Raw genomic sequence first — 12,500 nt, 5'->3', positions numbered from 1 at the left:
TCTGTCCGTCCGGCAGCACACGCTGACGGGTCACAGCGGGAAAGTCCTGTCCGCTCGCTTCCTGTTGGACAACGCTCGCATCGTGTCTGGGAGCTACGACCGCACACTCAAGCTGTGGGACCTTCGCAGCAAAGTCTGTACGTGAGTGCACGCTCGCTCAGCGTCGGCGAGTCCTCGCCCGAGCTAACTGTCGCTCACCTGTGCAGGTATGAAGACGGTGTTCGCGGGCTCCAGCTGCAACGACATCGTGTGCACCGAGCAGTGCGTCATGAGCGGACATTTTGACAAGAAGGTTCGCTTCTGGGACATCAGGTGAGCGGCGCACGAACGCTGTCATCACTCAGCATGTCTGCCATCTGTCACGTGATGACACGCTCGTGTGTGTGACATCAGGGCTGAGAGCATCGTGCGGGAGCTGGAGCTGTTCGGCAGAGTGACGTCGCTGGATCTGAACCACGATCGCACCGAGCTGCTCACCTGCTCCAGAGACGACCTGGTGAAGATCGTCGACCTGCGCACCAACGCCGTGAAGCAGACGCTCAGGTGAGGCGGGCCCAGTGCAACGCAAAGCGGTCGAAGTTTAGAGGCAGCAGAAACATGGCGAGTCCATCTCGTTGGCAGGCGGTCAGTAGGGCTGATGATGTGAGGAGAGATCACCTCATATTTAAATAACCTCCAAGAACAAGAAGAAGAATCTTTGTTGTCACGGGAACAGTGAAAGTTTCCCCATGTGTGTGAAATATTATCACACATGACACAGAGAAAATTACACTAGAAAGACGAGTTATACATGCATGTGAGGAGCAGGAGCATCAGTGATGCTGCACATTGAGTCGCTGCTGTTGCTACTGAATACAGTTTAAAGAGGAATGCTGGTTGCATTATCGTATAACCAAAAACACGGTTTATAAATCAAGTGTAAAACATGATTTCCAGCCTAAACTCAGTGTTTTTAACGATCCGCTGCACACGAGGTGGTCGGCGCCGACCTTTAACGAACAGCAACAAAATGAAACGACTGAAACGACGAAGCTTTTGTGCTGTAACGTATAACAATAGTCAAACTGTCGCACGTCTGACCACGTGAAGTACCCAGGATGCTTTTGTTGCCGTAGCGACACTGAGTCACTGTTGACGTCACAGGCAGATCCACTTCCTGTGCTGTGGTCATGTGACTCGTTCTGTTTGTGATGGTCAGGTGACCTCGGCTGACTCTGTGTGTTTGTTCAGTGCGCAGGGTTTCAAGTGTGGAGCTGATTGGACCAGAGTGACCTTCAGGTGGGTTCCTCTCATTACTCGTGTGTGTGTGTGTGTGTGTGTGAGATCTGAGCGCGCTCAGTGTGTCTCGTTCTCTTTCAGTCCTGACGGGAGCTACGTGGCCGGCGGATCAGCTGACGGCGCTCTGTACATCTGGAATGTGCTGACGGGGAAAGTGGACCGGACTCTAGACCGGAACCACAGGTAAGGTCGTTCAGGTTCATCCACACGCCAGCGGCTCATGCCACGCTGCTGACCTTTGACCTCTCCTTGCTGCTGTCGTTGCAGCTCAGCCATCAACTCGGTGTCCTGGTCGCCTTCAGGAGCCTACGTGGCAAGCGTGGAGAAAGGCAGTCGCGCCATCTTGTGGTCAGACATGTGACCGGGCCCGAGGAGGCGGAGTCAGGCTGTGGGCAGCCAACGGCGGCCCCTCTGCCATCTTCATCGTGGTGAAGATGAAGAGGATTCCCTTGACTGTGGAGGCGAGCTGCTGTGTTCTGTTTCTGCAGCTTTTCATGTTCAGCATCATTTTAATGACCGGGAGGAGGCGGAGCCACATGCGGCGCCGCAGCTGCTGATGTGAGGACGGCCAGTCAGGTGACACGTTGGAAACGCAGAGACATTTCACTGTTGACACTTCCTCTCCTCACTGCACAGGACGCCTCAGGAAACAGGAAGTGCGTGCACCGACCAATCAAAGATTAAAGAAACTGTCGTGTGGTTTGTTCCTGCGCTCGGCAATGCCTCATTTCTACCTCGCCGCTTCGCTCGCGCCAGGTACTGCTGACTTCCTGTTGTTCGTTGTCCACTGCAGACAGAACCGCGTCCTCGCTGTGACATCATCAGCAGGACAGCGTGTCGTGTTCTGAACGCGGCGCCGGCCCGAGCCTCGACAGGTGGTCAGCACGAGCCTCAGTGGAAACAAGGGGCGGAGTGGAAATGAGGCCGTTTGGACCGTGACGTGAACGCCATCAGTGATGTTTTTCCACAAACAGGAAGTGGACCTGTGACAGACCTGTGTGGGTTTGTGTTTGATTCACAGGTGTGTTGCAGACTGTTCAGCACTGACCTCGCGTGGACAGACGGGCGCATGTGATTGTGTAACCTGATGATTGTAAATGTCCTGTAAAAGTCCTGATGAATAAATCCTCTGACACACGAGTTCTTCCACGCCGCTCGCTCTCTGAGCCTCACAGCGGTGGCGAGCTGTTCTTGCTCCTGAGCCCAGCTCGTCTCGCTTTACGTCTCGATGTTTCCTGTGAAGCGTTCTTCACATTAAGGAGCTTCCTGCTGGAAGCAGGGCTCGCCAAATCCGTGTGTTTCTGTTCTGTGTCCTGTTTGTGTGTATATATTATATATATTTGTTTCTTTCTGGCTGCTGTTACAACAACATTTCCCCTGTGGGACAATTAAGGGATCCTTATACCACAACACACGCAGCACATGGCTGGGAATTAAACCACATCGTCCACAGACACGACATGCCACCCATCCAGACAGCCTTAAAACCTTCTACGCCAGCTTTGACAGGCTGAACACAGACCAACCTCAAAGGCCCCGGCGGCCCCACGGGCTTCCAGGTCAAACACACACAGGTGCTGAAAACTCTGAAGGTGAACCCCCACCAGGATGTGGGACCCGAGTTCCTCCCAGAGTCCTGAAGGCCTGTGGGGAACAACGAGCTGCTGCGTATGCCGACATCTTCAACCTGTCACCGTCCCAGTGCTCCACCATTATACCAGTCCCCTAAATGACTGCAGGCCAGTAGCACTCACACCAGTTGCCATGAAGTGCCTAGAACAACTGGTTCTCACACACATCAACCACACGGTCCCAGACGCTGTCAGTCCCTCCAGTTTGCTTCCCAGTCCCAGCTGTGAAACTCTTCTTGTTATCATCTATCGTCCACCTGGGCCTCACAGAGTTTCTGTCTGATTTCTCAGACTTTTATCTGTTTTAGTTCTGAGCTCAGATAAAATAATTATTGTGGGTGATTTTAACATCCAGATGATGCTAAAAATGACTCAACATGGAATTTAATCTGTTATTAGACTCAACTGGCTCAAACTGTAAAAGAACCCACCCACCACTTTAATCACACTCTAGATCTGGTTTTAACATATGGCATAGAAACTACAGTGTGTGGCTGATGCACAGCAGATTATGGTCACATGTCTCTGTGTCAGTGACTGAGGTCAAAGGTTAACGTGTCCGCTTACTTCTGATATCCACGATGTCGTCACATTCAGGCCCTGCAGGTGACCTTTAAGACTTTTAGAAACATCGAGCAGCTGAATAGACCAACACCGGTCCAACCGAAGCTTCAGGTGTGTGTGCGTGTCTGTGTGTGTGTGTGCGTGTCTGTGTGTGTGTGTGTGTGTGTGTGTGTGTGTCTGTGCGCGTGCGTGCATGTGTGTGCGTGTCTGTGTGCGTGTGTGTGTGTGCGTGTGTCTGTGTGTGTGTGTGTCTGTGTGTGTGCGCGTGCGTGCATGTGTGTGCGTGTCTGTGTGTGTGTGTGTGTGTGTGCGTGTCTGTGTCTGTGTGCGTGTGTGTGTGTGCGTGTGTCTGTGTGTGTGCGTGTGTCTGTGTGTGTGCGCGTGCGTGCATGTGTGTGCGTGTCTGTGTGCGTGTGTGTGTGTGCGTGTGTCTGTGTGTGTGCGTGTGTCTGTGTGTGTGTGTGTCTGTGTGTGTGCGCGTGCGTGCATGTGTGTGCGTGTCTGTGTGTGTGTGTGCGTGTGTGTGTGTGCGTGTGTCTGTGTGTGTGTGTGTGTTGCTGCTGTCAGCACTCAGACTGCTGAGTCTGAGTGACAGAAACTTATCGGCTCAGTCGCATCCTGCTGATCATGTTAATGACATATTAATATCGATCAATACACAAACCAGAACCATCATGTGCTTTCAGTCTTCATTCATCTGTATGTGTGTGTATATATACGTGTGTGTGTTGTATACATAGACATGAAACAGCAGCAGGTTCTTCACTCTGATCATCACGCAGCTGCTCACAGCGAGCAGGCCCAGTGCTCTGACTCCTGCAGACGCTGTAGCAGCAACCGGCTGCATTTTTAAAAAGACTTTAAACATGTTTTTCAGTGTGGAGATCTGCTGAGCTGAAAAAGTTATGAAAGATATGAGATGATAGAAAAATCATTTAAAAGCTCCGACGGTCAGGTGCATGGTGAGGTCAGGGGTTTGGACCAAAGATGTTTAACTCCACGTTTATTCAAATCTGCTGTTGTTGCCATCAGTCAGAAAATTCATCAACCCACTAGAAAAGGTGTGTGTGTGTGTGTGTGTGTGTGTGTGTGTGTGTGTGTGTCTGTGTCTGCCTGCAGGATTATTCCCTGTAATGACGTGCATGCTGACCAGGCTTTGTGTGCTGATTATAAATACAACTGATCGTTCTGATCAGCTTCAAACCTTCGTCTCTCCAGCTCGTCTTCATCACTGCAGCTTCAGGTCAGTCTGTTCAGTGAAAGATGAATCTGTTATCAGTGTGAATGAGTGTTTGATGATGGGTTTCATTCGTTTATTGAGGAAGTCTGAAGGTCAGCTGGTGTTCCTTCATTCTGTGAAGCTTCACCTAAAAGCACAAACAGCTTCACAGCTGATGTGAAACAACAAATCTGATCAATTACTTTTTAAACTTGGTGACGAGTTACCAGAAGTTAAAACTCATACATTTGTTTTTGTAGTATCCCCTGATTTTATATGATGCAGCATTAAGTTTGATTGAAAAACAAACAAACAAAAAAACCCAGTAAAACTGGATTAACATCAACTGAGGTGGAACGGCGAGAAGATCTTCTCAGAGCTTCAGAGGAGATGTAAAGGGTTCAACTATGCGTGTCAGGATGTGAGCACCCAGTTCAACAATCTGAGAAAAACATTTGTCACTGTAAAGGTCAGTGAGTCCCTCACCTACAGTTCATGATCGAGAGGTGGAGTCAGAGGAGGATGCTGCAGAGATGTGGGTATTGGTGGATGTGGGTGGGTGTTGGTGGGCATTAGTGGATGTTGGTGGGTATTGGTGGATGTGGGTTGGTGCTGGTGGATGTTGGTGGGTATTGGTGGATGTTGGTGGGTATTGGTGGATGTTGGTGGGTATTGGTGGATGTTGGTAGATGTTGGTGGATGTGGGTGGGTGTTGGTGGGCATTAGTGGGTGTTGGTGGGTGTTGGTGGATGTGGGTTGGTGCTGACTCACGTGATTAGGTAGAGGATCATCAGGGGGTCCTTTGTCCCTCTTGGGGGGAAACTCCCACAGGGTTTAAATCTGGGACTCTCCACCGTTTGACTCTTAGAACTGAAGAAGCTTCTCGGATGAAGGTGAAACGTCTTAAAGAAGTCCAGCTTTTCTTTCCAACCTCCTTAATCTAGCAAGATCAACCAACACCTACCAACAACCACCAACAGACGCTTTTCTTTCCAAGCTCCTTAGACTACGATGGTAAATGGTAAATGGACTGGTTCTTATAAAGCGCTTTTCTACTCTTCTGAGCACTCAAAGCGCTTTAAACTTGTGCATTCACCCATTCACACAAGCACATTTTTCTAAGTGCTTTCTAAGTAACATTCACCTTTCGAACAGTAGATGACCTGCTGTACCACCTGAGCTACAGCCACCCTGATGACCTGGATGACTGAGAACCTTCATAGACAGATGTCGGTTGATGTTGGTTTATCTTGGTGGATGTTGGTTGATGTTAGTGGCTGTTGGTAGGTGCTGGTAGATGTTGGTTGATATTGGTTGGTGGTTTATCTTGGTGGATGTTGGTTGATGTTAGTGGATGGTTGGTGGTTGATTTTGGTGGATCTTGGTAGGTGCTGGTAGATGATGGTTGATATTGGTGGATGGTTGGTAGATGTTGGTTGATATTGGTGGATGGTTGGTGGTTGATATTGGTGGATGTTGGTTGGTGTTGGTGGATGTTGGTTGATATTGGTGGATGTTGGTTGGTGTTGGTGGATGTTGGTTGGTGTTGGTGGGCGTTGGTTGGTGTTGGTGGATGCAACATGGAACATGAGTGGAGCACATCACTGCATCCACACGGAGAAACTCCCCCACCTCCTCCGAGCAGGTGCAGGGGTAGCTGGCACATCTGTGACGGCGTCATTAATGCTGAGGCACATCTGCAGCTGTAGGAGAATGTGCTCTGTCTGGACAGCGTCTGTGATTCCAGACAATGAAGAAATCTCACTGAGCACAGCCTGCAGCAGCTCCATAACTGACCCAGCCCAGACCATCACCCACCAACACCACAGCTGGAGTGCTCCATCCACCAGATCTTTTTTATTATTCTTATTAGTCGGAGTTTCTTTCATGTCTGTACAATGTTAAAGAAAACTGCGTTAGATCTGCTGCCTGTGTTCTCAGTTGGTCATATTACTGGGATGCTTTAATCATCCATAGATGCACGAGTGTTTAGGTGTGAGGGCTGTGTGCGATTTAACTTTGAGATGACAAACGTTTGATATGTCTCTGTGCTGCAGGTCAAGATCCAACACTCAGCATGAGTCCCAAGCACGTCGTCTTTAAAAAGGTGTCCCGTGACAAGTCGGTAAGTTCTGAAGATAGTTCAGCATCGACATCATAAGTCATGGAGAAGATGTGGTTTAGAAACCCAGAGCAGAGGTCATATCAAAGTTCCTTTTGGAGAGACTAAAGTTTCCCCCCGATGGAAACATCAGCATTGAAAGGATGCTGATTTGTACTCAGGACACCATTTAAGGCATTCATAAAGTTCTGGTCCCTGATCTTCCTCCAGCGCTCTGTGTGCAACAGGATCCAGGTGTTAATCCGGACCCTCTGGGCTGCGATGGCATCTTTGTGCTGAAATCCAAATTGAACTGACATGTGACAGAGTAACTGTAATGTTAATGTCTGCTTTGCCTGCAGGTAAACATTCAGGTTTTTTATTTCTGACTTCAGAATGGGAAAAGGTTCAAAAACTCCATCGATGAACTGAACCGATGCGCCTCCTGCTCCGGTCTGTGGGAAACTAAAAGCACAAATAAAAACCTCTACTCAGAGCTGTGCTGTCATTTCTGCCTCTGCAAGCATGTGATGGTCCACCCTGCTTAGAGTGAATGTGGAGCTCCTGCAGACTCTGAGTGTCCTCCAAGTCACTGACTTATTCCCACAGAAAGACGTACCCATCCACACATGCAGGACAGGTTTAGTAGGGGCTGTGCTGCAGGAGGTGTAGCAGGAGGAGGTGTTTGCTCTTGGTCCTGCAGTCATTCTTACGTGACCCTCGTGTGCTTTCAGGTGACCGTCTACATGGCCAAGAGGGACTTTGTGGATCACTGCGACTTTGTGGATCCAGTCGGTGAGTCCTGATGCTAACTACTATACAGATATAGAAATAAAGAGTGACTAATACAGAGCTAGAATATGAAATCTGAGTCACAAACCCTAATTCACTCCAAACTGGGTCAAAGACCCAGGACCGAGTCTTTGAACAGAGCTTCTCCACCACACAGCGCTCATGGTGGATGTTGAGGGGTGGCCTGTGCTGTGGATCCATAACCGCAGTGAACAGACTGAACAGTACTCACTGGTTCTTCTGCTAATTGTAAACTAGCATGGATATGGTAGCAGAGCAGGAAGTAGTTGATCATTTCTGCTCATGCCCAGTAGGAGGACAGTGACAAACCTTTAAAACAGTCAGGAGTGTGTTGTGATTTGATCACTTCCTGTTTCCTACAGATGGCGTGATTGTGATTGACCCAGTGCAGCTCAAAGGAAAGAAAGGTCAGTGTGTAAATGTGTGCAGTAACATAAGGCAGAACCCGGAGGAGGCGCTGTGGGACTCCCTCCGTCAGTGTGGCGAAGCTCAAATTTACCGGAGGAGGTCCACGGGGTTATGACTGTGGTTCCTGTGTAAAACATGTTTCACTGAATGAAAGCTTCTTTCTCTGCAGTGTGGGGTGGGGTGGGGGGGGGTGGGGGGGTGCCACACAAAAGATCTCAGAGAACAATAAGCAGCTTCTGACAGACGTTTCTCCAGCTTCACACTGATTTAGGTTTGATGGAGCCAGATTCTCCTGGTGCAGCATGCTCTTGGATGTGTGGGTTCATTCCTGTTTTTCCGTGTCTGTTAGTGTATGTGATGCTGTCGTGCACATTTCGCTACGGCCGTCAGGACATGGATGTGATGGGCGTGGCCTTCAGGAGGGACCTCTTCCTGGTGACCCGGCAGGTTTACCCCGAGCTGCAGGACAAAGAAAAGCTCACCCACACCAAGATCCAGCAGAAGTTGCTGCGAAAGCTCGGAAACAACGCCTTCCCCTTTTTCTTCGAGGTGAGGAACAGCCTGAAACGTCTGGAAAGATCAGGCCCTGCTAGAGGAAGAGGTTTAATCCCTCCATCAGGTTCAAGGATAGAAAACAGAAAGGCCACATTTGCCATGTCTGGAATAGAGACGTGTTTGTTGTGTTAGGTTTTGTACAGTGCAGATCTGGCCTAAATCGTCATCCAAAATCCTCAAGGTAAAAAAGGAAAACCTGATTACAGAACGAATAAAAACATTAGAGCACCAGTCAGAATAACAAAACCCCCACAAATGTTTCAGAAATCTGTTAAAACTCTTTAAAACTGGAAATGTGGCACAGTGGTTCGCACTGTTGCCTCACAGCAAGAAGGTCCTGAGCTTGACTCAACCACAGAGATCTTTCTGTGTTTGCATGTTCTCCCCGTGTGCGTGGCTTCTCTACGGCTTCCTCCCACAGTCCAAACACATGCAGGTTCACTGCTTTAAATTGCCGATAGGTACGAATGGTTGTGTGTCTCTGTGTTAGCCCTGCGACAGACCGTCGACCTGTCCAGGGTGTGACCTGCCTCTTGCCCTAAGACAGCTGGGATAGGCTCCAGCAGAATAGGATGGATGGATGGATGGATGGATGTCCACATTTGAGCAGAAAAGAGTAGAGTTCTCTGAGAGGTTAGAAATTAATGATCATCAACCGTTCAGAAAGACAATCTAACGTTTTAGGGAAGAAATCTTCAGAAATACAGAGAAGGTGTAGCTGCATGAGAACCTCTGAGAAACTGACTGAAACCTGAACGAGGTCATCGTTCTGTAGTGACCAGCGTGAGTCTGTGGCGCCGTTACAGAGGAAGGGTTCACTCTTCTAATCGTATAGATTGTCTTGATTAGTTACTGTGTTTATTGTTGAGGAGGTTAGAACGAGACGTACCCGTTCAGGTCCCGTACAGGACGAGCGTGACGATGTTTGTGAAACGACTCTGTGCTTCAGTTTCCAGACAATCTGCCCTGCTCCATCACTCTGCAGCCCGGACTGTCCGACGTGGGGAAGGTAACGCCATCACTACTCTCAGCCTTTCATGTTCTTCATCTGTACATTGCTTCAGCACCACAAAGTCTCAGAGTCCACACACTGACGTTTCACACCAGCTTCCCTCTCGCTGCGTTTTCACGCAGTCCTCTGAAATCAGCCAATTCGCCCGATGACTCATACGAGCTGTAAATGTGCCAACTGTGTGTTTCTGTGTGCTGGACAGAAATGTGCGGTGGAATTTGAGGTGAAAGCTTTCTGTGGTGAGAACCAGGACGAGAAGATCGACAAACAGTGAGTCGCTCAGAGTGGATCTCAGTCCGAGGACTCGATGGACAGCCTTTCACGTGTTCCTCTGTCCTCTCTGCAGGAGTTCTGTCCGTCTCACCATCCGTAAGATCCAGTTCAGTCCAGAGGACAGCAAACTGCTCCCCAGCGCAGAGACAACCTTTGAGTTCCTGATGTCCGAGAAACCTCTGCACGTGAAACTGAGCCTGCCCAAAGAGGTCAGAGCTTCAGTCAGGTCCTGAACCACCAGGTTCTGAAAGCTGGAGGACTCTCACAGATGTACTCATGAACTTCACCTGTCTGCTTACCTGTCTGCAGACGTTTTACCACGGCGAGCCGCTCAAAGCCAATGTTGAAATCACCAACTCGTCCAGCAGGAACATCAAAGACATCAGCTTGTCAGGTGACATCAGTTTGGCTTCAGAGTACTTAAGGTGACGTAGAGCAGCGTGTCTCTGCCACCAAGCATCATTTCTTCAGCTTTTCCTTTTAAAAAGCGTGAAATGTACAAGCATGCAGAAGTTGGGTTACCATCAGGGGAGACAACTGATTTAAAGCCAAGAAGTCTGTAGTGAACAAAAACGGTATGAAGTCCATTCCAGAGTCCTTACTCTCCGGAAACATCTAAGCTAGGCAGCTAATATGTATTTACATGTAAACATGCTAATCAGGTCTTTCCTGTCAGTATTTTGTTGGCTTCAAGACATAATGACTTTAAATAAAATGTCTCCCCCTGCTGGTACTGCAGCTTACTGCACGCTTGCACATTTCCCTCTTTGGAGGGGCAGAGGGTGAAATGGACACAGTGGACGGTGTGTCTACGCGCTTTGCAGTGGTATCGGCTTGACTGGAGACATCAGCTGATAACACTTCCTCCATTAGCATAAATTTAAAAAGTCACGCAACCAAAGCAGATGATTGGCCAAACTGAAACCACACAGGCTCTTACGAAACCTTAAAGTTGTGACCTGCTCCTGGTAAACACGAGGAAAGGTGTCTGTGGCGGTGACACGCTGCCTCACCTGCACCAGCTGACAGCAGACAGGTGTGTTCCCTGCCTGCAGCAGCACGCTGGCTTACTTTGAGTTTCTGTGCTTAGTCGAGCAGGTGACCCACGTCATCCTTTACTCCAACGATAAGTACGTCAAGTCTGTGGCCAAAGAGGAGACCAGGTGAGTTAAGGATATAACAGAAGTATATTTATTTTGAATCTTGCGTTCATGGTCTCAGTTTGATCAGACAGAACATTTTTTCAAAAGGAAGATGTTTCCTGTACATTTAACTTTTGCATTGATCTGTTTAAAAACAGATGTGCCCGTCATACCTGATACATCTTGGTCTGAAGCAGGGGTCGGCAACCTGCGGCTCTTTAGTCCTTGTACTGCGGCTCCGCGTGGTTTGGGAAAATAAATTACAAGTATTGAGCTGAAGTGTATTTTATTTATGTTAGTTCTTTTTAAACTTGTAGTTCTAAATTGGAAGATTATTGTGATATTGAAATATAAAAATAAAATTATATTTTAAGCGTCACACTCGCGGAAGCCGGTATACCCGCAGAAACGCCGTGCATTTACCGAGACTTTCAGCCCCAGGTAGGCCAGTTATGGATCTTCGGATCCACATTATGTCAGCAGCTCCACCGTGAACTATGTTAAAACAAACACGCCTCACAGACAACAGCTCACAGTCCTGCGTAAAGATGAAGTGACTCGTACAGCCTGATCTGCAGACGCTGTGTGCAGAGGTTCAGGACCAGAAGTCTTATTGTAAACATATCACGGCAGACCGACGATGTTTGCATGAACACGCTTTTCAGCATCTTTATTGACCACTGTTCACACACGGTTGCTGTACGCACACAGCCGGCTGTAGCTTTGCAGCTCACAGCCCGACACACACCAACACAACAGCACAGACGTTAAGGCGGCGAGGCGTGATTGCGGGTGCAGTTCAGGTGCGTCCGCCTCCCCTGCAGCGGCGCTGCAGACCACGCCCCACTGCACGCATTAACCAGGTAAAATACACATTTAGACAGAATTTTGTAAATATCTATTTTTCTATTTTCAGCAGTCAGGTCAAGGCTCCAAAAGCACAAAGGCGATATGAGGGCGGCTCACAGCAGTTTTTGTTTGCTGGATCATTTTAGTTCAGCTTTCCTTTTGTTATATTTCTTTAAGAGTTCAAAATGTGTTAATTACATAAATAAAAAGTGATTTTCTCTGTAACTTCATGGATTTCATAAGCAACACACCTTAGTTGTTCACACAAAGCATAAAGGTAAAAAACAATATATACGTGTTATCTTCATCTTAGATGACACAAAGTATTTGCGGCTCCCAGAGTTTTCTTTTGCGTGGAAACCAAGTGGCTCTTTGGGTGTTAAAGGTTGTGACCCCTGACCTAAAGATACTCTTAGTGACCTCACACTGTCAGCTGGGTTAGTTTTAACCACCCTGGGTTCGACCAAGAGGTTTCTGATCATGTTATGTTTTCGGTTACAGTGACTCTGTGCCTTGTGGCACCAGTCTGAAGAAGGACTACACCCTGCACCCTCTGCTGGCGTACAACAAAGACCGCAGAGGACTCGCTTTGGATGGACGCCTTAAACACGAGGACACCAACCTGGCTTCATCGAGCATGTCAGAGACACACTGA

General features: G+C 48.5%; 2 protein-coding genes across 6 annotated transcripts in view; both read left to right on the top strand.

Annotated features, from left to right (window-relative positions):
• Nucleotides 1-2,418, top strand: part of atg16l1 (autophagy related 16 like 1) — a 15,843-nt gene extending 13,425 nt beyond the window's left edge. For all 5 annotated transcript variants that reach the window (XM_087851373.1, XM_087851376.1, XM_087851375.1 and 2 more), the window contains exons 15-20: nucleotides 17-137; nucleotides 207-312; nucleotides 394-543; nucleotides 1,231-1,278; nucleotides 1,360-1,461; nucleotides 1,546-2,418. In XM_087851373.1, coding sequence (XP_087707499.1) covers nucleotides 17-137; nucleotides 207-312; nucleotides 394-543; nucleotides 1,231-1,278; nucleotides 1,360-1,461; nucleotides 1,546-1,639 — 621 coding nt within the window. In that variant the 3' untranslated portion in view covers nucleotides 1,640-2,418. The remainder of the gene's footprint in view (nucleotides 1-16; nucleotides 138-206; nucleotides 313-393; nucleotides 544-1,230; nucleotides 1,279-1,359; nucleotides 1,462-1,545) is intronic.
• Nucleotides 2,419-4,693: 2,275 nt separating this feature from the next.
• sagb (S-antigen; retina and pineal gland (arrestin) b) overlaps nucleotides 4,694-12,500 on the top strand; it is a 13,430-nt gene continuing 5,623 nt past the window's right edge. Inside the window, exons 1-11 of the mRNA XM_087850535.1 lie at nucleotides 4,694-4,716; nucleotides 6,750-6,817; nucleotides 7,528-7,588; nucleotides 7,969-8,013; nucleotides 8,364-8,563; nucleotides 9,519-9,578; nucleotides 9,784-9,851; nucleotides 9,928-10,063; nucleotides 10,164-10,248; nucleotides 10,945-11,017; nucleotides 12,347-12,484. Of these exons, the coding sequence (XP_087706661.1) occupies nucleotides 6,770-6,817; nucleotides 7,528-7,588; nucleotides 7,969-8,013; nucleotides 8,364-8,563; nucleotides 9,519-9,578; nucleotides 9,784-9,851; nucleotides 9,928-10,063; nucleotides 10,164-10,248; nucleotides 10,945-11,017; nucleotides 12,347-12,484 (914 nt within the window). The 5' untranslated portion in view covers nucleotides 4,694-4,716; nucleotides 6,750-6,769. The remainder of the gene's footprint in view (nucleotides 4,717-6,749; nucleotides 6,818-7,527; nucleotides 7,589-7,968; nucleotides 8,014-8,363; nucleotides 8,564-9,518; nucleotides 9,579-9,783; nucleotides 9,852-9,927; nucleotides 10,064-10,163; nucleotides 10,249-10,944; nucleotides 11,018-12,346; nucleotides 12,485-12,500) is intronic.

The sequence above is a fragment of the Neolamprologus brichardi genome, chromosome 14 (genome assembly GCF_056152115.1).
Source record: "Neolamprologus brichardi isolate AB-2024 chromosome 14, ASM5615211v1, whole genome shotgun sequence".
Lineage (NCBI taxonomy): Eukaryota > Metazoa > Chordata > Actinopteri > Cichliformes > Cichlidae > Neolamprologus > Neolamprologus brichardi.
The sequence above is the reverse complement of the archived record's forward strand: the minus strand, read 5'-3'. Positions and strand labels throughout refer to the sequence as shown.